We start from the raw sequence: 26882 nt of genomic DNA on the forward strand, positions 1-26882 counted from the left end.
AAGACTCGAGGTGGCTTAATATATTAATATATTCATTAAAATTGTTTGAACCTATTTTAATATATTCAACAAGTCAATATGTCCCAAAATTCTAAGCATATTTAATACATTTCATTAAATTCAGTTAAACCTATTTTAATATAATCAATAAACCTAATATTTCCATAAAATCCACACAAATCCTAAATAGGACATCTAATAGAAACTGTGGAGAGGAGCGGCATACAAATCCAATAAATAATAATAATACATAATAATAATTAGAAATTAATCTAAATCTAATCAACCATTTTCATAATTACAACCCTTCTCATAATCCCAAATCTCTTGTATAAATCCAAATTTAAACTTCTTCCTAGTCATTTTATATCCCCATTTTCTTCCCTTTCATTTTTTATTCTGACTCCCTTGCTTCCTTACGAATCCCAACCGATCAATTTTATTTTTAACGCCTCTTTTATTCTGAAAATTCAAGTGCTTTTGACCACATCTTTTCCATTTTATATTTGTGCTTATCTCAATGTGCTCATAATAAAGTCTGTGGTCATCAACCCTTTCCATATAAAGGCAATTCTTTAAAAAATTGTTATATTATCACTCAAAATTGTCAATTGTAAGTTCCTTAGTAGTTTGAAAAAGGCCACTCAGGAATCCTCTCAGCTCTTTAAAATCTTCTGATAAGACTTTGCACAATTCTCTTATCTCTTGAATTTCCATTTTCTCAGGTCTCATATCTCCAGATGTTCCATGCTCTTCCCAGCAGTTCAGTTATACTGTATTTTGCAAAACAGTTCAAACAAAGTTCAGGCTCAAATTTACAAGCCCTCCTTTGCAGACAAACTATCAATAATCCAGTCAGTTTCTATTTTCCAAGGCCAGTGCTAAGATAACAAATTCTCTAAGTAAATGAAAATTCTCATAATAAAGCTTTTGACCAGTAGGTGGCTCCACCAATTTGTTCCCAAACAACACCAAAAATCAGAAAGATTCCATTTAATTATTTAAACTCTTAAAGTTCCTTTTTTCTTCTTTAAATCCAATTTCAAAGCCTCAAACCATCCAATTTTTATCCAAATGGTTTTAGAATCGATTCCTCATTCTTCTTAATTTTTGCAAGTTAGAAAGTTTTGTTTTCAATTTAGCCACTTACCCCAATTAGACAGAAAGTTCATTTATCATAGCACAGTTCTTTAACCAAATCTCTCCTCCAGCCAAAGTGAAAATCTCAGACAATAATTCTCTGTTTCTCTTCCTCCAGCACAAAATTTACTTTCCTTTTCCATTCTGGATGACATCCATTACTTCATTTTCCCCTTCTGTAGTCACCAAGGCTAAGGGCAGCAAGCTGCTTCCATTCCGCTGCTGGTGGAGGCTCTTGGATGGCGCCTGTGGGGTGTGCAAAACCCCCAAAACTGGCACCAGACCAGGTCCCCTTCTTCCCCTCCCCTTCAGGGAGGTTCTGGGCTGATTCAAAATGAATCAGCACCCCCAGAGAGTGGGGGGTGTCAGCAATTCTCTGCAGGAGCAGAAAAATGCCACGTTGCCTTAGTGGATGGCCACGCCTTCTCCACTTATTTATTTATTATTTATTAACTAGATTTCTATGCTGCCCTATTCCTTGGGCTCACAACAAGTAATACATAACATGTAGAAATCTAAATTTAAAAACATACTAAAATCCCAATATCTTAAAAGAAAAAACCCCAATCACTCATGTTCAGGCAAACAAACATGAATTCATTCATTGGCTGGGGCTAGATGTTAGCCTTAGTGGCCTCAATCCTGTCAGCAAAAATAGGTCTTTAGACTCTTGCAGAAGGCAGGGAGGATGGGGGCAGTTCAAATCTCTTGAGGGAGTTGGTTCCAGAGGGCCGGGGCTGCCACAGAGAAGGCTCTTCCCCCTCTGATGCAGGACCTGGAGAAGGCCAATTCTGTGGGACCTGACCAGTTGCTGGGACACATGAGGCAGAAGACAGTCCTGTAAGTAATGTGGTCCAATGCCATGTAAGGCTTTAAGGGTCATAACCAACACTTTGAATTGTGTTCAGAAACCAATCGGCAGCCAGTTAGTGTGTTTGCAGACTCTCAGGTGCCATGAAAATACTGTATCCTCTTTTGCTCTAGATAGGATGGCACACACCCTACAGAGCAATGTTCCCTCTAATTTTTTTTTGGTGTGGGCGGAAAAGTATAGTGTCTGAGCGGCAGTCCCTTTGGGACTGGGCGGCATAGAAGTATGAACAAACAAACAAACAAACAAACAAACAAACAAATAAATAAATAAATAAATAAGAAAAAAATTCCCTTCTTTTTTATTAAAAGAAATTAATAATAAAACAAAACCAAAATCTATTACTATTATTACTATCTTCTCCTCTTTTTCCATCCCTGTCTCCTCCCCCCTTGTGTGTGTTTGTGTGTGTGTGTGCAAACTCTTGAACCATTTCCAATAACAGGTGAGTTATTCAAGAGTTCACACACGGACACACACACACAGCTGGGTTTTTTTTCTTTGTTATTATTTGGGTGTTTTTTACCATAAGCTTTAAATCAAGAGTCATTTCTCTCTCTTTCTCATTTTCTCTCCCCCTCTTGCTCTCTCTCTCTTTTTCTCTCTTTCTCTGCCCCTCTCTTTCTATCTCTCTCCCCCTCTTTCTCTCTCTTTCTCTGTTTTCTTTCTCTCTCTATTGCTTTCTTTCTCTCTCTCTTTTATCTCTCTTGCTTTCTTTCTCTTCTCTCTCTTGCTATCTCTCTCACCCCCCTCTTTCTCTCTCTCTCACTTCTCCTGCGGCGGTGGCTGCAGCTTCTCCTCCTTCTCCATTTCTGCGCTCCCAGCCAGGGGGCTGCGAGAGAGGGTTTTCTCCGTGCGCTTCAGGAATATCCGCTCCACCCCTCTCGCAGCCCCTTCGCTGGGAGCGCTTTCCTCCCGAGCTTTCAGCAAGGGGGCTGCAGTAGAGGCAGGGCAGGCGTTCCCGAAGAACTCGGAGAAAGCGCTCTCGCAGCCCCCTCGCTGAAAGAGAGAGAGGGAGAGGGAGAGAGAAATCTCCTTCTACAATGGTAGTTACATTGTAGAACAGGGATCCCCAACTCTGGGTTGTGGCAAACAACCAGGCTGTGACCTATTCAGTACTGGGCTATGAGATTGATGGGCCAGTGCACATGTATGTGCATGCAGCTCATCTTGTGCAAGCAGCAGGCTGGTATGCATGTGCATGCAGCTCAACTTGCATGCACATAGGCCCACTACTCATGCAAGTTGTGAGTGCCAGCCTGTCTGGTTATCAAATGTAAGATATAGCCCATAGTTTTTATACTTCAAGGTATCACAGATCATTTAACAATCATTCAAGGTTGCCAACAGATTTCCCAAACACAGCATACAACCCTGTTTCAAAGTTACAAAGCCTACTGTGCTCTCATATCATCCGGCCTTATGACAAAGGGCAAACATGCTGCAGTGTGGCCACCCACCTAGTTCCATTTTGCCTTGCCAGATGCCACAGGCAGAAGGCCTATTTTTCCATCTGACAAGGTTCCACAGGCCTCTTCCCACAACCCCCTCACAATTGCTCGCTTACATTCCAAAAATTTCCAGAGCTTAACCCTGGTGTTCTGTTTGGGTCTGTGAGACCCAAAATCAAAGTTTGAGATCCTATAAAAAATTTTCCCTGCATATCTGAAACTTGAAATTTCATGACTTTGCATCATTTCAGGGGTTCTCTCTATGAGAATTTTTTTTGTGGGGGGGGGGTGCTTCTTTCTTGATGAAAAAAAATAGGCCTAAAGTTCTGTTCCCGGGTCACCCTGACCCCGCCCCAAAATTCTTCATTTGAGGTGCTTATGTTTGGTCAATTTGAAACCTTTTTTCACTTGGAAAGTAGTCTGAACATTTCTGCACACAATGATATGAAAATTGAACTGACACAAATAATGCTTATTGGTTTATTTTGATCATAAAAGGCAGCCCCCCCTTTTTTTGTGAACTTTTTTTCAATTTAAAGATAGTTTAGCCTACAAAATGCGTTCAATTTTATTAAAGTTGGTGTGGGATTGGTAGTTTGAACATTTCTGAACATAAGAAAAGTATAAATGAACTGAAACAAATGATGCTTATTGGGTTTTTAAATCAGAAATAAGGCCTCACCCCCCCCCCCCAAATCCTTGCAACCATTTTCACTTTAATTTTTTTTAGGCTCCAAATCAGAAATATTTTTAAATATCTTAGGCATTTATTTACTAAATTTAACATTGCTGATTATCATAAAAATAGTTTTGGGGGTGGGGGCTAACTTTTTTCTGGGCAAAATTTTACCTACACTTGTACTGTTCCTGGGTCTATTTGACCTGAAACAAAGAAATTCTTTTAGGTACTTAACTTTGGTCTACTTGAAAACTTTTTTCACTGGGAAACTAGTTTGAACATTTCTGAACAAAATGATATGAAAATTGAACTGAAAAAATTGATGCTTATTGGTTTATTTTGATCAAAAAGCCCCCCCCCATTTTTGAGCATTTCGTGTCAGTTTATATATATATTTAGGCTACAAATCTCCAAGGGATTTCCCCCCAAAAGGTTTGATATACAAAATTGAACATTCCTGATCATAAGAAAAATATAAATGAACTGAAAAAATTGATGCTTATTGCTTTATTTTCGAATATAAGATCATATGGCCTTATACTCGATTATAAGCCTACTTGAGTGTAAGTCCTATTTGAGTATAAGCATGAGGGCCCTTTTATGGGCAAAATGAACCAATAAGCATCATTTTTCAGTTCACTTTTCATATCATTATGTTAAGAAATGTTCAAGCTACCAATCCCACACCAATTTTAGTAAACTAGAACGCATTTTGCAGGCAAAACTATCTATAAATTGAAAACAAATTCACAAAAATGGGGGGGGGGGGGCATTTTATGATAAAAATAAATCAATAAGCTTTATTTTTTTCATTTCAATTTTCATTTCATTGTGTGCAGAAATGTTCAAAATTGTTTCCAAGTGAAAAAAGCTTTCAAAAAGACCAAATATAAGTACCTAAAATGAACAATTTGCAGTCCGGGTCAAATAGACCCAGGAACAGAACTTTAGGGTGTGTTTTTGAGCGGAACAGCTCAAAATAAATAAAATAGAGGTGGGTTCCTCCCAATTCACACTGGTTCTACAGAACCAGTAGCAAAACGCTGGTGATGTCATGGAGCCAATTTTGTCAATGCCAGTTCATAGACGCCATCTTTTTAAAAAAATGGGGGAGAGGGGAATTTTTTAAAATATTTTTTTAGGTGAATTTCTATCACTGCACATGTGCCATCATCTCTTTTTTTTGCTTTCGGGGGATAATCTTTTGCAAATTTTCAACATTGTGGTGCCCCCACGCAGCATGGCAGTTTGCAGACAGACTTTGAAAACAATGGTCACTTGTGGAATCCAAGCAATGGGCACTTGTACCTGGTGAAGAAAAGCTTAATTCACCAGCAATAATATAGTTGTGAACCGCCCTGAGTCTGCAGAGAAGGGTAGCATAGAAAGAAAGAAAGAAAGAAAGAAAGAAAGAAAGAAAGAAAGAAAGAAACAAACAAACAAACAAACAAACAAACAAACACAGTCCATTTTCCTACCTGCTGGTAATCTTATCTTGGTTTCAAACCAGGAGAGAGCTACTTCCCCTCCCTCAGTGCTAACCAGCCTAGTGCAGGGTAGGGAGGGGAAGGGCTGCCTTTAAAATAAAAATATGAGATAATCATACAGCCTTGATTTTATACAGGGAAAAAAAGAAACAAAGTGTTTTTACTGACCTAGCTCTCCATTTTCTAAAACTTCAAAGGTCAGCCAAAGATGTCGACCAGCTGTTACATTTCTCATGTTAAGCACTTGATTTGTTAGTTCTTCTGCTCTCATTTTGGGAGAGACCTGTAGGGTAATTACGAAATTAAAATGTAATTTTTAGTCAAGCCATTGTACAGTGTATATATTAATACTGTTTTGTCATAAAAATCAGTGATGCCTTAGTGATAGGTGTGAACCTCTTTTCTCCATCTAGGAGAAAAGCAATTTATACAATGACACTCTATTGCTTACCTTAAGAATAACACAATAGTCAGGATTCTTCTGCTCTAGATATATTTCCAAGATGATATCACCAGCCTGTGAGAGCTGTAGAGAGAAAATGGAGGTTTGTGTACCAATGACATGGGGAAGCAACCGGGTCCCAGAGAGAGCTAGGACAACCAGATTGAAGACCACCCAGCCAACAGTAACCCAGCCAGCCCCAAAAGCAACCCTTCCCTGAGGCCAGTTGAAATGCTACAGATGTGGAGGTATAGGTCACTTTGCATTGGCTTGAACATCTCCAGATCCAAAACCCAAGCCAGAGCTACCACCCAGAGTGCTGTCAGGGTTCCAAAAAGCACCCCCAATGAAATAAAACTCTGAGGCAATAGGCTCCTCAAGGTTCCACTTTATTAGAGATGTCATGTTGGCACATCTAGAATGACACCCCAAGCATGCCTCTAACAAGTCCCAAAATGCCCTCCAGGCTCTAGAGGTCACTCCCCACACAGCCGAGGGGGGGGGGGCTCCAGCTGATGATGATCAATCATTGGAACCCTATGACAGTGCGGATGAAGGGGAAAACAACCCAATGGTGAATGAACCCATCCAACTTTTTGTCTTCCCAATACATCTCGCAGCTCTCAAAACAGGAACCCTGGGCAGTTTTGAAGCCCTAATAGACTCACCCTGCACTAGATGTTTGATTAACTTACCCATGGTTGAGAAATTAGGGATCAGAGTGAAGAAATTGATCCACCCAATTAAGTTTGAGCATGTCAACGGGTCTTCTATTGGGGGGGAGTCCATGCCACCCACCTGACCAAGCCAGTGAGGCTAGAGCTAGTGGATCACTGGAAATTAAATTTGATTCATAATAACTCCAGAAATAACAGAGAACATCATACTGGGACTCTCTTGGCTAAACAAGTGGGGTTTGACCATCTGGTGGCAAGGGGGAAACCAGAGGCTACCAAAATGCCCCCCAATCTCCTTTGCACAAGCAAATAGAAGCATTGCCCACACAGGAAACCCCCCTAGGGCCCACTAGAACAACTGGCAGCCATCTCTGAACAAACCCCAGAGGCTGAACAGTTCTCTGGAGAATATCTTAGCTTGCTGAAGAGTTCAGTGAAACAGAATGTGATGTCCTACCCCCCCCTCGCAAACGGTGGACTGTGCAGTGAAGGGCTGCAAAAAAATTTACTACCACACTGTGGGTGTGGCTTGTTTTGTGGGTGTGGCTTGCTGGCCATGTGACCAGGTGGAAGTGGCTTGACGATCATGTGACCGGTGTGGCTTAAAGGTCATGTGACTGTCTTAAAGGTGGCCAACTTGACATCATTCATGTCAAGGGTTTGGGTTAGGTTGCCTGGCTTCTCCTCACCTCAAAGAGAAACAATTTCCCTTACTATTACTGAATATCCAAAATATACTATTTAATTCTATGTATATATGCCATATGAGTACATACATATTACACACAGACACACAAAAATATACATTATCTAAAGTATATGTACACATACACATGCACGCACAGCTCTTCTAAAATTATACACATTTAATCTCATTTACTGCGATAGGAAAAACATACCCAGAGCCCAGAAGGGAAAAAAAGAAAAAAAAATTAATTTTTTTCTATCGGTTCTGCATACTTGACCATACCCATACCTTGCCCATCACTGGGACTGTGCCATCAAAATAATCCCTGGGGTCAAGCTTCCCAAGCCTGTATACCATGGTATCCTGGGAAATGCAAGAAATGTGCAAATACATAGACAAAATCCTAGCAAGAGGGTTCATTGAGCCAGCCAAGACATGAGAAAAAAAAAGAAAAGAAAGAAAAAAAGATGGGATTATGAGTTTATGTGTGGATTTCAAGGGGGATTAATGTGCATGTATAAACTATACTCCCTCCCTCTCAAGAAAGACATGCTGTCCCACCTAACCAAGGGAAAGGTCTTTACTAAACTAGATATCAGAGGAGTATATTACTGAGCCCAAATTAGGGAGGGAGATGAATGGAAAACAGCTCTTAACTGCCCAATAATAATAATAATAATAATAATAATAATAATAATAATAATAATAATTTATTAGACTTGTATGCCGCCCCTCTCTGAAGACTTGGAGCGGCTCACAACAAAATACAAAGCACAAATCTAATATTAAAAACAATTATAAAAAACCCATTATAAAAACCAGTCATACCATCCAATTAAACCATACATAAAATGAAACAGCTAAGGGTAAGCTAGGAAGCTTTCAATTCAAAGTAATGCCTTTCAGGCTGCAGCCCCCCCCCCTCCAGTGGTGTTTAAAGTGGCAGTCCCCTTGCACCCACAGTTACAAAGTTTCCTGGGATTCACAAACCTTTACAGGCAATTCATTTTCTCTTTCATGAAAATTGTCAGACCCATGAAAGCTCTCCTAAAAATACGGAGCCCAGGGATGAAGCCCCATCCAGGGCAACCCTACAGTGGGACCTAAACTGCCAAAAGGCATTTGAAATACTAAAAGATCTTTTTGCAAAAGAACCTGTACTGAAACATCCCAAACTCGAACAATCCTTCATCATTGTACTGAGGTACAATAATGGATCAAAGGCTCCCCGATTTTGCAGAATAGTCTGCAAAAGTGAAACTACCAAACAACATTTCATCAAGACCGTGAACACCATCGCCAGAAATAACGCCAAATACAACAAACTCAGATCCAGACCAGATCTAACTCTACTTCAAGGCATCCGCTCTCGTGAACTACAGGCCGAAGTTAAGCAACGTCGTGATCATGGCGAAACTAACCTATACATAGGCTACCGCTCTGAATGCATCAGAACCAAAACCCACAACCCTCCCTTCATCTCCCAACCCCCCGCCCCTCCTCAGCCATCCTACACTTATCTACCTACCATCCCTCACCAACAAATGGACATCCCCAGGACTTCCAACAAAGAATAGGAAAGCACGCCCCTTACTACCTCAATTCAATCTAACTTCAACTCAACTCAATCCAATTTCATTCCTGAACACGAATTCAATCTCAAATGTAAACTAGTCAATGCAAGAAGTATTATCAACAAGTTGTCTGAATTCCTCCTCCTACTTGACACTAATATATTTGACATAATCTTTGTTTGTGAAACATGGCTGAATACATCCTATCCTGACTCCATCATCACACCAAGTAACTACCTTGTTTTCCGGTCTGACCGTGAACTCCGCAGAGGAGGTGGTGTAGCTATAATCTATAAAAATTCACTCAATCTAAAAAACATCCAAGTTGCACATGATCTTATCCTTCCTGAAACCATAATATGTGATCTTTCCCTCAACATCACACTTTGCTTCCTGCTTTGCTCCAGAGCTCCAGATTACGACATTACTCATGCAACAAAACTAACCTCCCTACTCACATGGGCAACCTCCTGCCCCTATCCCATTATATTCCTTGGTGACCTCAACCTACCACACATCAACTGGACCCTAAACGAATGCTCCACAGAACAGTGTTCTCTCTAAAAATTTTTTGGGGTGGGCAGAAAAGTATAGTGTCTGAGCGGCAGTCCTTTCGGGACTGGGCGGCACAGAAATAATAATAAAATTTCCCTCTCGGCTTCTGGGCAGGTTTGGAAAACTCTGAGTTGATGATGATTTTTAAGTGAGTGATTGCTCACTGCTCAGCTTAGAGGGAACTATGTCACAGAACCTATACATACTGCCCTTTACAACACCGTCACCAGCTTGGGACTTGAACAATTAGTATAAAACAATACTAGACTCAATAGCTGTCTTGACCTCATATTCTGTAATGGCAAAAGCGCTATCTATGGGCTGCATATAAAAGAACCCTTCTCCAACAGCGATCACAGTATGATTAACTTCAACCTCAACCTACACCATCCTAACACTCACCTGAATAATGTGACACCTAAGTACAATTTTAGGAAAGCCAACTATGAAATCATTGATGCCAATCTCTCAATTCTCAACTGGCAATCTTTGTTCTCCAACTGCAACACCATTGATGATCTCTACAACACGTTCTTACTCCAAATTAAAAGACTTATAGGACTACATGTGCCACTCACTTCATCCAGAGGTAAAAGAAAAAATAACTTACCTGTCTCGTTAAAGAAACTACAAACCAAAAAAAGATCTCTCTGGCGTAAAAGCAAAAAAGGCCAAGTAACCAACTTCAAAAGCCGCTACAAAAGCATATGCCAGCAAATAAAAGCAGAATGTCTCAACTATCACAGCAAACAAGAGGAAAACCTCCTTCCCACCAAATCTAACCAAGCCTTCTACAACTTCATCAACAACAAACTCAATGACTCTAGACCTATACCACCTCTTGTAGGACCCAACAACAAAGAATACCAAGATGATCCATCCAAAGCTAACCTCTTCAACTCTTTCTTTGGCTCTGTCTTTGTTAACAGTAATGGCTCATCCCCCATCTTTGCAAATCGCACCTCAAACTCTCTCAACAACCTAACCCAAATCGACTTCACTGTAGACCACGTTGAAAAAGCAATCCATGACCTCAAACCTTCCCTATCAGTCGGACCAGATGGTCTTTGTGCATACTTCCTAAAAAAGCTTTCTTCTGCTATAGCTGAACCACTAAGCATTATCTTCCAAAAATCCTTCAGGACCAGCACACTCCCCAAGCTATGGTCAAAACCAATAGTCATCCCCATCTTCAGAAAAGGAGACCCTTCTCTTGTTGACAACTACAGACCAATATCACTATGCTGTGTCTCATGTAAAATCATGGAATCAATTATAAATCAATCAATCACCCTTTACTTAGAATCTAATAACCTATTCTCTAACAAACAATTTGGATTCAGAAAGAAATTATCCTGCAACCTACAACTACTTCACTGCAAAAACATTTGGACTACCCACCTAGATCAAGGAAAATCCATTGATGCAATTTATATTGACTTTTGCAAAGCCTTCGACTCAGTGGCCCACGACAAACTACTCCTAAAACTCAAATCCTATAGTATCTCAGGATTCCTCCACAGCTGGATTACTGCATTCCTGTCAAACAGGCAACAAGTTGTCAAAATTGGAAGCGTCATCTCCACCCCGTCCCTGTCAAAAGTGGTGTTTCCCAGGGCAGCGTACTAGGTCCTATTCTTTTCATTCTCTACATCAATGACCTCTGCGATCATATTGTTAGCAACTGTGTTCTTTTTGCTGACAATGTAAAACTTTTCAACACCACTGACAACACATTTACTCTCCAAAAAGACCTTGACTTTGTCTCAGATTGGTCTAACACCTGGCAACTTCAAATATCAACCAACAGATGCTCTACCCTCCACATCGGCAAAAAGAATCCAAACCTCATATATAAACTGAATAAACAAATTCTCACAGCCAACCCACACTCAGTAAAAGACCTTGGAATACTAATATCAAATGACCTAAGTGCTAAAGCCCACTGCAACAATATTGCCAAAAAGGCTTCTAGAGTTGTTAACCTGATCCTATGTAGCTTCTGCTCCGGCAATCTCACACTACTCACAAGAGCCTACAAAACTTTTGCCAGACCCATCCTTGAATTCAGCTCATCTGTCTGGAACCCATACCACATCTCGGACATCAACACCCTTGAAAACGTCCAAAGATATTTCACCAGAAGAGCCCTTCACTCTTCCACTCAAAACAGAATACCCTACGAAAATAGATTAACAATCCTGGGTCTAGAAAGCTTAGAACTATGGCGCCTAAAACACGATTTAAGTATTGCCCACAAGATCATATGCTGCAACATCCTGCCGATCAATGACTACTTCAGCTTCAACCACAACAACACAAGAGCACGCAACAGATTCAAACTTAATATTAACCGCTCCAAACTTGACTGTAAAAAATATGACTTTAACAATCGAGTTGTCGAAGCGTGGAACTCATTACCAGACTCAATAGTGTCAATCCCTAACCCCAAACATTTCTCCCTTAGACTATCCACGATTGACCTCTCCAGGTTCCTAAGAGGTCAGTAAGGGGTGTACATAAGTGCACTAGTGTGCCTTTCATTACCTGTCCAATTGTCTTTCCTTTATCTCATATATCATATATATTTTCTTTCTTTCATATATCTTCTCCTCTATTTTTACATATTATCTTTACATATATTACTTCATGTCTATTATCTTCCATATGTATTGTGTATTGGACAAATGAATTTAAAAAAAAAATCTAAACCGATGCCAGCAACATGGCAGTGGGAGCCATTTTACTCCAAAGAAATTGCCAGGGAAAACTATAAACCTATGCTACACCTCCCATAAACTCACTGACATGGAAAGATGATGGGCAGCATGGGAAAAGGAGGTTTTTGCAGTAAGATGAGCATTACTAATCTAGTACCAATTTTTGGAAGATGGGGGGAGAAACCATTTGAAGTCTGGGCTGACTATAAGAATCTTAGAATCCTGTGGAACCTGTCACCTAAACAAGTCCACTTGGACACAGTACTCAACACTTCATTTTTTTGAAAAGGTTTTTATTCACAAATAGAAAAACAATACAATTCAAAAAGAATAATAAAAAACTATTACAAACATATAATTAAGAGAAAGAAAAGAAAGGATAGGAAGAAGAAAAAAAAGAAATGAAAAACCTAGGGAAAGAAGAGAAAGAGAAATGAGAATGATGGACAGAGAGACAAAAAGAGAGAAAAAAAGAAAAAGAGAATAGAAAAAGAAAGGAAAATGGTTACATAGTATGTCATTACCATTTTGTTTGCATTCCTGGTGGATCAAAAAGCAAGCTATATATACCTCCTTATTGCTTTATCTAATCCATATATCAATTATCGTTTATCATTTATCATTTATCATTTATCATTTATCATTTATCATTTATCATTTATCATTTATCATTTATCATTTATCATTTATATCATTTATCATTTATCATTTATCATTTATCATTTATCATTTATCATTTATCATTTATCATTTATCATTTATTAGATTTGTATGCCGCCCCTCTCCATAGACTTGGGGCAGCTCACAACACAATAAAACAGTTCATGACAAATCTAATAATTTACAATTTAAAATATTTAAAAAACCCCATTTATAAGCAGACATACATACAAACATACCATACATAAATTATATAGGCCCAGGGGAGATATCTCAGTTCCCCCATGCCTGACAACAAAGGTGGGTGAGTTTACGAAAGGCTAGGAGGGTAGGGGCAGTTCTAATCTCTGGGGGGAGCTGGTTCCAGAGAGTCGGGGCCGCCACAGAGAAGGCTCTTCCCCTGGGGCCCGCCAACCGACATTGTTTTGTTGACGGGACCCGGAGAAGGCCCACTCTGTGGGACCTAATCGGTTGCTGGGATTCGTGCAGCAGAAGGCGGTCTCGGAGATATTCTGGTCCGATGCCATGAAAGGCTTTATAGGTCATAACCAACACTTTGAATTGTGACCGGAAATTGATCGGCAATGAGTCTATGTAGGCAAAGGCTCTCCCTAGCTATAATAGCCATTCCTCCCCCCGTTCCCTGGGGTCGAGGTTGATGCCATATCTGAAACCCAGCTGGGCAAATTTCAGAGAGAGGAACTCCTCCCTCTGGGCCCAGCCAGGTTTCAGTTACACATGCCAGGTCGGCCTCCTCATCCAGGATCAAATCCCGGATGAGGCGAGCTTTATTTACCACCAACTGTTGTGGTTCCATCTGAGGCCCCTCAGGGAACGGCTGATCTTCTGTCGGTTTCCAGCTCAGAGGGAGAGGCTGAGGAACAGGAGGTGCAGGCAGACGAGGAGGAGGAATCCCAGGCTGAAGAAGAGGGAGGACAGCCAGAGTCCCCCCAGAAGGAGCTCTCCCCAGCAAGCAGCCTGGATTCCTTAGAGGAAAATGCACAAGCCATAATTGATCTGCGACAGAGAAGAGCTACTCAGAGAAGGGATCAATTGGCTAAGTACTTTCAGCATTAAAGAGGCAACAGCTGGGTTTGGGTGTGGTGCTCTTTGGAAAGGCTAAAAGGCAGACCCACCCTTCCTGGCTTGTGGAGTTTTATCTTTGAGAGTCTTGGGACCTGGCTGTGAACTTTGGCGTCTTGGAATCCTGGTTTGTGCCTTTGACTACTGAAACCTTGGGGGGGGGGGTGCCAGCAAGAAGCTTGCTGTATTGTCTGGACATCAGGACTCTGCTGTAAAGTATTATAGCCTGTCTGTTGGGAAGAACAGGTTTTCCTCTGTGTTTATTTTTTCCAGCTATAAAATACTTTTGGCTTTTACCAGAGTGTCTGGCTGTTTTTTCCAGTTGGTGTTGAGGTCTGGGGGAACCCAGACAGAACACCAACGTAGCCTTGAGTAGCAGCAACCTGAGCCCAGGGTCAGAATTACACTCATCACCAGTGCCCAAGATTGAGTTTACAGAGCCAGAACAAGGGATCGTTATTAAGCAACGATCCCTCATTCCCCTGGAACAGCTAACTCTGTGGCCCCCGCCATATCTGCCTCTCCCCAGCAACACCGGGATATTCCGACCCTCTGTCACCCCAGAGATTGGTGCCCTCTCCCCTCTTGCCTCTCCAGCGTCAGGTGAGCCAAATCTATCATTCATACTATTTCCATTCATCTCATCCATACCATAGCCCCACCCATCCCACTCATACCAATCATTCATCCCATACACATTATTACATCCACCCCAGTCATCCATTAATTAAAAACCCCCAATAATATTAAAAAATAGATTAAATTAGTAATAATTAAAAAACACTAATAAAATATATCACAAGGTATAAATAGAAAATAGAAAAAATTCATAATAAAGTGCTAAAATATAGGAAATAAATAGGTCAATTGACCTCAAGTCAGCAATACAACACCAGTTCTAATAGGTGTGTTCTGGAAAAGAGGTTCGATGTTCAGAAAGAAGTCCTGGCATATTGTTCTTTGGTGCCGGCCACTGCCACTGGCCGGCACTCTCAGGTCTTTTCTCTGAGTCCACAGTCGCTTTTGTTCTTCTAATGTTGCAATATTTCCAAGTTTCCAGTCCTTCAGTTAACATTTCCAGTCCTCCATGATCCAAGCGGTATCCAGAGCCTCCACGCAACCACAGTATAGTCCGTTGGTGCTCATGATATATTCCATTTACATTTGGGGGGGGGGCAGAGCCAGCTGCAGAGCCAAGTGAAGAAGTGTGGAGCGGAGCTCCGAGATACATTGCCACTTTTGAGGTGCTCGAAAGGTCTCTACGTGACCACAGACCCCATGGGAAGGAGTCTGAAGAGGGGAGGTCCTGCTAGCTGATCCTTGGGGGGCAGTCTGATCGGTGGATCAGGAATTTCCCTGTTGAAGATTGAGCGACTAAAGTCAGGAGCAGGAGGTACTCCCAGCTGGAGAACATTTAAGCGAAAACTGGTGTGGCGATTGTGCGGGCAAGAGCTGACTGAACACTCGCCAGGATTGCGATCTGACTGCTTACACTTGTGAATTTGATGGTGAGTTTCTTGGGGATTGATCCCATCTAGCGTATTTATTTGGACGAGCAAAAAGAACGAGAAGGAGGGAGGAAGCTGTCATCCTTCCCCTCCAAACAGCGGTGAGATTTTTTGCGACCAATAACATTTAAATAACTTTATTAGCAATCTATCAGCATAGTAGAATGTTTGGGCTCTCCCCAAAAGAAAAAGAAAAAGAAAAACTAATTAAATTAAGATATTGTGTATTTCTTCCATTTATATTTGAAGTAGAGGGGTGATTAAGGAGGTGACTAAGGAGGAAGAAGATACACTGTCACCGTTTTGCTTCTCTCTCTAAGCAGCGGACTTCTTCAAAAAACAAAAATCCGAAAGAAGATCAGACAAAACCAAAGATCCCTTGCTAAGAACCAAATTTCCACAAAACTTTAAAAATTAAATACACTAAGATTTAAAACACTGAATATCAATCTGCACTGTTTATTTGTCTTTGTTTCCCGATGTTTTGTGACTTAACTGGTTACTCCACATGAACACTGACTGTGACAGTTGAAGGTCAGATACAGAAGCAGATGGAAGCTTCTGTGAGGTGGGATTTAGAACTTTCTGGCACCGTTTCTCTCCTGCATCTAAGTGTGGAGATCTACTATCTACTAATCTGATTGTTATTATAATACAAAGGAACGGATGAACTGTATTTGACCATAACAAACTGATTACAGTATCTCCAAAGACATGAACTCCAAATAATTGAATGTTTATGCCTGACCATTTTACAACTTTATATATGATCTATTTGTAATTTTCTAAATATATTGTATTTATTTATTTATTATTTATTTATTTATATGCCGCCCCTCTCCGCAGACTCGGGGCGGCTAACAACAGTAATAAAACAGCATATAATAATAATCCAATACTAAAAACAGTTTAGAATTGTCTTATAATATTTTGATATTGATTTAGGTTCTCTTTTGAAATATTTCCTGAGTCTATCTGTAATAGGGGGGGAAAAATTAATAGAAGTATATATACAGAATATTTGCTATAAAACTTTCTAAGCTTGTTTATGACTGAACCCAATACAGTATAACCTTGCAAAGAGTGGAAGGTAACAAAAATATTTGGCTAAGTGGGACTCCTGGTGGGAAATCATAAAAACGATGAGCCTTTCTCATTTATCTACACTTGGATCCGGGAGGAGACCGATTAACCAGTCCACCTCTGCTATTCCTAGTCCATCCTCTCAGAGATCCCTTGAGGATATGCTACCTAGAGAAAGGTCTAATTCATTTAAGGACTTACAGACTATGCTACTTAAAATGCAAGACATGATGTCTAAAAACCATGATGACATCAAAAAAGAAATAGGGGAGGTCAGGAATGATACAAGTGAGCTGAAAGAAAAAATTCAAAATATGGATAAGAAACATGAAATCTTTCAGCAGCAAATTCTAAAACATGAGCAAAAAATTCAAGAGCTAGAGGACAGAATAGATCAAGACCATAGATGCATGGACGATATGAGTGAAAGATTAATACAAGCAAATAAAGAATTGGAACTTACAGTGATTCAGTTAGAATCCGAAAAAGCTAACCATTATCTGCGCTTTCAGAATCTGAGAGAGGATAAGAGTGAAGATCTTCCAGATACTATGGCTGACATTCTCTCTAAAGCTTTGGGTACTGAAAAAGAGGATATGCTTAATGAGATAGATGAGGTTTACAGAATTAACACCAATTATGCCAGATGCTATAACATCACCAAAGAAGTCCACGTCAAACTCGTTAAAAAATCGGTGGGGGATGAAATATTACATAGAGCAAGGGAAGATTCTATTGAATACAAGGGAAAACAACTAGTGATCCTCAAGCAGGTTCCAAAAAAAGTTAGAGATCTGCGTAAGCCCTATTCATTCTTAACTTCCAAATTAACTAGACATAATATTAACTTTAGATGGTTAGTTCCAGAAGGGATTCTGGTGATGTGTCAAGATAAAAAAAATTAAATTAGATACCTCAGAAAAAGCGGAAGAGTTATATGAACAAAATTTTAATAAGGAACAACCACCAGAAAATAAAATGAACTAAAATTATATTTCCAAGAAAATATTAAAGAACACACCAACCTACAAAACCTATGGGATACAGCTAAAGCGGTAATTAGAGGCATAGCAATATCTTACAAGGCCAAAGAATAGAAAATGAAAAACATAGAAATTGATAAATTGGAAGACGAATACAAGAAATTAGAGGAAGAACTCAAAAAACAACCTCAAAATTCTGAGCTTAAACAACATATGCTTCTAACTAAACATAAACTAAATTTGATTGAAAATGAAAAATTAGCGCAACAGATTAAAAATAGTAAACAATACTACTTTGAAAATGCTAACAAACCTAGCAAGTGGCTAGCAAATAAACTTTAAAAATTAAAAGAAAAAAAATGATTAACTGCCTTAAAACGGAAGATGGAGAGGTATGCCATGAGCTAGAAAAAAAAAGATTGCTAGCGACTTCTATAGCAAATTGTATGAAAATCAAGATTTAAATGATAAGACACAGGAACTAATGATACAGAATATATTTACTCGAGCAAACCTCCCCAAGATTTCAACTGAAACAAAAGAGCTATTAAATAAAAAGATTACAATGACCGAATTAAAAGAAACAATTAAAAGACAAAAAAACAATAAAGCCCCTGGCCCGGACAGTCTTCCAAATGAACTATATAAAGATCTTCCAAAAGAAGCAGAAGAATCACTTCTAGAGCTTTATAATGAAGTCTTGGATGAAAGGACAATTCCATCTTCTTGGAAAGATGCTAATCTAGCATTAATAGCCAAAAAAGACACTGATTCAACTGATATTGTCAATTACCATCCCATCTCCCTTTTAAATGTGGACTATAAAATTTTTAGCTCTATTCTTGCAAACAGACTTAAAGGATACCTAAACCAATTTATACATCTTGATCATAACAGATTTCTCCCCGGTAGACAATTAAAAAACAATATAAGAATTATATGAAATACCCTTGAGTATTACAAATTCCATAACGAAAAACAAACAGCCTTTATATTTTTAGATGTCCAGAAGTTTATGTTGAAACAACTAGAGTTTATGGAGTTTATGGAGTTTATGGAGTTGGCACAAAATTTATAAATGCAATTAAAGTAATTTATTTGGAACAATACGCACATATTATAATAAACAACGATGCCTCTGCCAAAATTAACATCCAAAAAGGTATGAGACAATTATGTACATTGTCTCCCCTCCTCTTTATTTTGACTCTAGAAGTCTTAACTAGAATGATTAGAAACAACAAAGAAATAACCGGGCTAATGTGCAAAAAAGAGACTTACAAACTCCAGGCCTTCACCAATGATTTGGTTTTTATATTAGAAGATCTGATTGAATCAGGACCAAAATTATTAGCAGTATTAGAAGAATTTGGCAAAGTGGCAGGTTTAAAAATCAACAAAATAAAAATTAAAATGATAGTAAAAATATGAATAAAATACAAAAAGCAATTCTTGCCACAAAATTAAATATACAAATTACTAAAAAGATTAAATATATAGGGATTGATATAACGGCAAAGGTCTCAAGCCTGAAAGAGGACAATTATGACAAACGATAAGTAAAATAAAAAAGGATATAGAGAAATGGAAAAAACTGCAACTTTCCTTTCTTGGAAGGATAGCAACAATCAAGATGAATATCCTACCAAAAATAAACTTTCTTTTCCAAAAAATTCCTGTTTATTTAACCCAAGATTTCTTCAAAAAAATAAATAGTATAACAAAGAAATTTATCTGGCAAAATAAACGTCCCAGGATACGTTTAAAATATATGCTAGACAAAAAAGAGGATGGAGGATTGGCACTACCAAATTGGGAAGAATATTATCACGCCTCGACCCTTGCTTGGGCCCAGGATTGGATACAACTATCTAATAAACGACTACTCATTTTAGAAGGTCACGATTTCCAATTCGGCTGGTATTTTTATCTATGGGAAAACAAACCTAAAATTCATAAATATTTTATAAACCACCTCATAGGGAAATCTCTGCTCACAGCTTGGCTAAAAATCAAAAAACAATTCTATAAAGGTACCCCGACCTGGTATGCACCATTAGATGCCTTCGTCCACCCAAATTTAAGAAAAAGAAGTAGCATAATTAGATATAAAGATACAATTAAAACGAATGGAGAAATAAAAACAAGGCAAGAAATGGAAGCCGAAGGCATTAATATAGAATGGTGGGAATACCTACAAATTCAATCGAGATTCACTAAAGACAAAAATACATCAGGTATTGAGAAAGAAAAACCTTTAGATAAAATATTATTGGGTTCACAAGACAAATTAATCAAAAAGCTTTATTGTTGTTTACTAAACAATAAAATAAATACATTTGAAATAAAAACTAACATGGGCAAATGGAACCTTAATTTTAAGTCGGAGATAAAAATGGAAGAATGGCAACAGCTATGGAGCAGGAATTGTAGACTAACCTCGGCAACATCTTATAAAGAAAATGTAATCAAAATGTTCTATAGGTGGCATATCACGCCTGTCAAATTAGCAAAAATTAACAAAAAACTATCACCTCTTTGCTGGAAGTGCCAAAAAGATTATGGATCATACTACCATATATGGTGGCAATGTGAAAAGGCTCAGCTTTTCTGGAAAAAAATTGGGAAATGGATTGATGAAATTTTAGAGGTTAATCTAGAAAAAACGCCACAATGCTTTCTATTAAGTATTATTCACCAACATTTAAATAAAAAATATATATACTTGATTATTCACATTACCGCTGCAGCAAGACTAGCCTTTGCCCAAACTTGGAAAAAAGAAGAAATCCCACAAGAAGAATTAGTACTAGGAAAAATCATACAATATGCAGAAATGTCCAAATTAACCCTAGAAATAAAAGATAACAAGGAATCGCAATTTTATGATTGTTGGAATTTATTCTATTACTGGCTTGAAAATAGAAACAAAACTCGCTAAGTATACTGTAAAACATCTAACTATGTAAAAAAAAATTACACATGGTGAAAGCTTATTGGATTATATAAAATAGAATTATTAATTAAGACTACTATTTGTATCTAATACTACATGTATTTTTTATTCTATTCTTTGTAAACCTTATAAGCTACATAGAATTTGAAGTTAGCCATAACCTGGCTAAGGAGAATATATATATAGTTCAGAATAATATACAGACTTGTTGTACACTCACCCATATTTTATTATGTGTGGGGGTTTTTTCAATTAATGTATTGTTTTCTCTTTTTTCTTTTTTCTTTAGTATTGTCCTTTGTATTGTTCTTTTTTGTATTTTTGTATTTATAATTGTAAATAAAAAATTTATTTAATTTTTTTTAAAAAAACCAATTGTTTACATTTTTATTGTGTTATTTATAGTTATCAATTATATCCATATTTTATTTATTTATTTATTAGTTATTTCTTCTGGTTTCAAGCCATTTATAAAGATTTTCCCAAATTGTGTAAAAGTCTTCTCTTTGATTAGTGTACATGTTTATTTTGTAGTTCAAAAGTGAGCCTGGACATTTTAACGCAATCCATAAGTTTGCTTATTATCATATTGTCTATTGGGAGGTTATTATTAGTGTTGGGTGAACCGAATTTGCATAGTTCGGGTTCGTACTGAACTTTGCGGTGTTCGGCTTGCCAAACCCAAACTTTTAAAAAAGTCCATGTTCAAGTTCGGCGTTCGAACGAACTCCCTGATGCACCAATCAACAGCCTTGTTGTAAGCTGAAGCCATGCTGTCTCCGGACATGAAACGGAAGGACCGGCTGTGATTGGCCATGTGTCCTGCTGACCAGTAATTGGCCAGCTGGACGCATGGCTAAGATTGGTCTGGAGGGACACCTGACCTGCCTGTATAAAAGGCAGGACCATGCGGACCATCACCATTAAAAGAGCTATTAGTTACTTAGGGACAGTGCTGCTGACAGGGGGAGATAGGTTGGGGAGATTTCTAAGATCACCTAGGCTGCATCTGGTGGCTGCTGCCACTGAAAGGGAGATTTCTCAACTGTGCAATTGTCTTCAAAAGGTCAGATCAGCTAGGCATCCAAGCTAAAAAAAGAAAACTTGTGTGGGCAGGGGGTAGTTCTTCTGCACCCAAGGGGCATTTCTCCAGTGTGCCAATTTGTTCCTTTGGGCAAAGCCATCTAGCCATCCATCCAAGGCAAAAAAGAAACAGACTTCTGTGTGCAGGGGGCAGCTCTTCTGTGCCCAAGTTGCAGTTCTCAAGTGTACCATTTTGTTCCTGTGGGCATAGCAGCCTAGCCATCCATCCAAGGCAAACAAAGAAACAGACTTCTGTGTGCAGGGGGCAGCTCTTCTGTGCCCAAGTTGCAGTTCTCAAGTGTACCATTTTGTTCCTGTGGGCATAGCAGCCTAGCCATCCATCCAAGGCAAACAAAGAAACAGACTTTTTTTTGCAGTTTCCCTGAATCTTGGTGTTTCTGCAGTTCTCAAGTGTGCCATTTTGTTCCTGTGGGCATAGCAGCCTAGCCATCCATCCAAGGCAAACAAAGAAAAATACTTGTGTGGGCATGGGGCAGTTCTTCTGTACCCAAGGGCCAGTTCTCAAGTGCGCCAATTTGTTCCTGTGGGCATAGCTGCCTAGCCATCCATCCAAGGCAAACAAAGAAAAAGACTTTTTGAGGGTCTGTCTTGCTGCATCTGTTGGCTGCCACTGAAAGTTCTGGTATGCGCGGACTTTTGTTTGAAAAAAAATTGTGGGAAAAGTTCACGTAGCAGTGATAGATCTAGGCAGTCCAGAGTTTAAAAGGGGCCGGTCAGTCTTGCATTGCTGCTACTGACCTCTGGCACTTGGAATTTTAGGTCAAACATGGGGCTACTTCCTTTCTCTGCATCTCCTTTTTCTATCTAATAAAAACCCACTAGTGCTCTCTGTCAGTTTAATTTTGGATCAAACACAGGGCAACTATTCTGGGAGTTGAAGTCCATTCATCTTAAATATGTTGTGGTTGAGAAACATGAGACTACATTAATGAATCTACTTGTTAAACCTAATGTGATTCCAAAACAGTAGCACCTTGTTTTGAGCTGTGGGATATTGGTAGATTTCTCAATGATAGACTTGTCCTACGTGCAGATTGGGTGGAAAAAGTTACTGTAGAAGTGATAAATCAGGGCTTTCAAGTGAGATCATCCAAGGGCATGGGGTGAGGTATCATCAATATGCCGATGATACCCAGCTGTACATCTCCACCCCATGTCCAGTCAACGAAACAGTGGAAGTGATGTGCCGGTGTCTGGAGGCTGTTGGGGTCTGGATGGGTGTCAACAGATTCAAACTCAACCCTGATAAGACTGTGTGGCTGTGGGTTTTGCCTCCCAAGGACAATTCTATCTGTCCATCCATCACCCTGGGGGGGGGAATTATTGACCCTCTTAGAGAGGGTCTGCAACTTGGGCGTCCTCCTCGATCCACAGCTCACATTAGAGAAACATCTTTCAGCTGTGGCGAGGGGGGCGTTTTCCCAGGTTTGCTTGGTGCACCAGTTGCGGCCCTACTTGGACTGGGAGTCACTGCTCACAGTCACTCATGCCCTCATCACCTCGAGGTTCGACTACTGTAATACTCTCTGCATGGGGCTACCTTTGAAGAGTGTTCGGAAACTTCAGATCGTGCAGAATGCAGCTGCAAGAGCAATCATGGGCTTCCCTAGGTATGCCCATATTACATCAACACTCCACAGTCTGCATTGGTTGCTGATCAGTTTCCGGTCACAATTCAAAGTGTTGGTTATGACCTATAAAGCCCTTCATGGCACCAGACCAGAATATCTGCAAGACCGCCTTCTGTCACACGAATCCCAGCAGCCGGTTAGGTCCCACAGAGTTGGCCTTCTCCAGGTCCCATCGACTAAACAATGATGGCTGGCGGGACCCAGGGAAAGAGCCTTCTCTGTGGTGGCCCCAACCCTTTGGATCCAGCTCCCCCCAGAGATTAGGATTGCCCCCACCTTCCTTGCCTTTCATAAACTTCTTAAAACCCACCTCTGCCGTCAGGCATGGGGGAACCGAGATATCTCCCCTTGCCTATGTATTTTTATGTATGGTATGTTTGTGTGTATGCTTTTTAAATAATGGGGCTTTTAGACTTTTTAATGTTAAATTGTTATTTTAGACTTTTAATATTATATTTGTTATTGTATGTTGTTTTATCACTGCTGTGAGCCACCCCGAGTCTGCGGAGAGGGGTGGCATACAAATAATAATAATAATAATAATAATAATAATAATAATAATAATAATAATATTAAAAAATGGGGCGGTCAGTCTTGCATTGCTGCTACTGACCTCTGCGTCAGCGATAGACTTGTCCTAAATGAAGATCGGGTTTGAAAAGTTCATGTATAAGTGATAAATCAAGCCATTCCAGTAATTAAAATGGGGAGGGGTCAGTCTTATATTGCTGCTACTGACCTCTTGTAATTTTGTGTCAACCACAGAGCCACTTTCTTTCTCTGCATTTCCTTTTTCTATCTAATGAAAAGCCACTAGTGCTCTCTGTCAATTTATTTTTGGGTCAAAGACGGGGCTACTTCCTTTCTCTCTCTGCATCTCCTTTTTCTGCCTAATAAAAAATCACAAGTGCTCTCTGTCAATTTAATTTTGGGTCAAACACGGAGCCACTTCCTTTCTCTGCATTTCCTTTTTCTATCTAATACAAGGTGTCTACTGCTGTCTTGGCATTTAATTTTTACAGGACATTTAATTTTTCAATTCCAGGTCCAACTGAATGCCGCACCTTCTTCTGTTCCCAATTTTCTTGGGCCAGTGTCACTGCAGGGCTTCAACCATGAAGAAAGCCACGATAAAGGGCCGGGGCTGTGGTGCTGCTGGTGGTGGTGGTGATGGAGCTGGTGCTGCAGGGGCAGGGAGAGGGTGTGTAACATCTGCACCACAAATTCCTATCTGTGGTGCAAGCAGGCGCCTGGGTTTGGAGCCTATATTGGCAGGCCCCAAAACTGCTTCCAGAATGGTGAGGCAAGAAGAAGTTGGAGATAATATGGTACACAGCGCTACCAGATCCATGGTATTGCCTTCTACACACTCCACCTCAGCTACGAGTTCAGAGCCCTCGTCATCACCCCGCTTCAAAGCAGCAAGGCCGTCACAGCCAGAAGCAGTGGAGTCTTTAATGCTCTTTGATGACACTTCTAACTGGGATGCCATGGGCCGTCCACCTGCCCCATTCCCAGATGCAGACCTTGGGCTTCCGGATAGCCAAGAGCTTCTGCTGGAGAATGAGGAGGTGTCCAGGGCATCATCAGGGAAGACCACGATGGATGATGATGAGACCCAAATCCCCGCTCCAGCAGCTTACTGCAATGTTGAGGCTGATAGGGAGGCTAGCTGGAAGGAGTGGGTGGAAGAAGATGCCAGGGGGGATGATAAGGTGCTAGATCCCATGTGGACCGAAGGCCAGCAGAGTTCAGAGGAGGAAGAGGCTGTGGTGGTCCCACAGTCCCAGGCAGCCAGCAGAAGAGAGAGAAGGGTGCAAACCCTCAGCGCTCAGTCTGCTGGTACTACTGCCCACTGTGGCCAGGGACCAAGCGCGCCACATGTGCCACAAAGAATCTCACCAGCATGGCATTTTTTTCAAGCAGTTTACAGATGACAACAAAGGTCATTTGCATGCTCTGCCACCAGTCCCTGAAGCGAGGGAGAAGTGTTAATAATCTCAGCACCACCTGCATGACCAGGCACCTGAATACAAAACATGAGCTTTGTTGGCAACAATACCTTCAAAGTATTCAAATGCCTGGGTCTTCCTCTTCTGCCCAGGCTGCCTCGGCCCCTGCCACCGCTTCCCCAACAACAAGGCCACCTGTCTCTCCCCAAAGGGACAATGTAGGATCACCACCAACACCACCTCCACCAACAACAGCAGCAGCAATAGTGGAGTTCCAGCTTCAAAACGCCCAGGTGAGTAGAAGTGCAGACCAACAGCACTTTACCACCAATGACTGGGCCTCTATGAGGGACATTTGTGCCATTTTATTTATTTATTTATTTATTCATTTATTTATTGGAATTGTATGCCGCCCCTCTCCGTAGACTCGCGGTGGCTAACAACAATGATAAAAAACCTAGCATGTAACAATCCAATCCAATACTAAAATAACTAAAAAAAACCCTTATTATAAAACCAAACATACATACAAACATACCATGCGTAAATTGTAAAGGCCTAAGGGGAAAGAATATCTCAGTTCCCCCATGCCTGACGGCAGAGGTGGGTTTTAAGAAGCTTACGAAAGGCGAGGAGGGTGGGAGCAATTCTAATCTCTGGGGGGAGTTGGTTCCAAAGGGCCGGGGCCGCCACCTGGCCCGTAGCGAGAAAAGCTCTTGATGAGGCTTAGGCATCTCATAAGGCCCAAGCTGACAAGAAAAGAATAGCAGCAGAGTACAAGGTGGGAGAGGGTTTACCTGTCAACAAAATTCTTGAGAACAACGCAAAAGTCCAAGGAACTGGGAGCTAAGTACGTAAGTCCTTTCCCTATCATACAAGTGGTAAATTCGGTAGCAATGAAGTTAGAATTGCCTAAAGAGTTAAGGAAAGTACACCCAGTGTTCCATGTAAGCTTGTTGAAACTGGAACGTATAAGTGAATTAAGACCCCCACAGCCTGTTCCCCCAGCCCCATTGTTAATTGAGGGTGAGCAACATTTTGAGGTAAAAGAGGTGTTGGATTCCTGGAAAACCAGGGGGAGAACTCAGTATTTAGTAGCTTGGAAACATTTCCCAGCATCACATTCAGAATGGGTGGATGAAAAACACATGAATGCAGAGAGGGAAATTGACCGTTTTCGATTGAGATACCCTGATAAACTGCAAAGTTAATTTGTATATATTTGTGTTTTGTTTTGTCTTTTAGGACTAAAGTCCCTTTTCCAAGGGGGCCGAATGTCAACTTGCGCTGCCTGCTGCTGCATTCTTTGCTTGGTTGTCATAGAGATGGGGAGGGGTAGAGAAATAAGGGGGGTTGGGAAGTGTGCAGGAGGAGGAAATGTTTGTTAAGTTTCGTTTTCCCAGGTTTGGAGGAGACCGTTAGATGGACACATTCCTGAGAAGCCCGGGAGGAGCATCTTGGACCACCTGATGTGTCTGGATAGTGGAGATTGGGCAGATGCCCAACAGGGGTGTGTGTGAAATATGGGGTTTTAATATGTGGGTTACGCGCCATTTTATTCAGACTTTGCTTTGCTTTTGATGTTTCAAGTTCTGATTTTGATAAATTCACTTTGAACTTAAATGAAAGGACTCTGAG

At 40.2% G+C, this 26882-nt stretch overlaps 1 protein-coding gene across 1 annotated transcript in view; it reads right to left on the reverse strand.

The window, feature by feature from the left end:
- Positions 1–26882, reverse strand: part of ARAP3 (ArfGAP with RhoGAP domain, ankyrin repeat and PH domain 3) — a 500752-nt gene that overhangs the window by 146880 nt on the left and 326990 nt on the right. The window contains exons 25-26 of the mRNA XM_070746896.1: positions 6080–6154; positions 5797–5911 (exon numbers count right to left, since the gene is read on the reverse strand). Of these exons, the coding sequence (XP_070602997.1) occupies positions 5797–5911; positions 6080–6154 (190 nt within the window). The remainder of the gene's footprint in view (positions 1–5796; positions 5912–6079; positions 6155–26882) is intronic.

Source organism: Erythrolamprus reginae, chromosome 3 (assembly GCF_031021105.1).
Source record: "Erythrolamprus reginae isolate rEryReg1 chromosome 3, rEryReg1.hap1, whole genome shotgun sequence".
Lineage (NCBI taxonomy): Eukaryota > Metazoa > Chordata > Lepidosauria > Squamata > Dipsadidae > Erythrolamprus > Erythrolamprus reginae.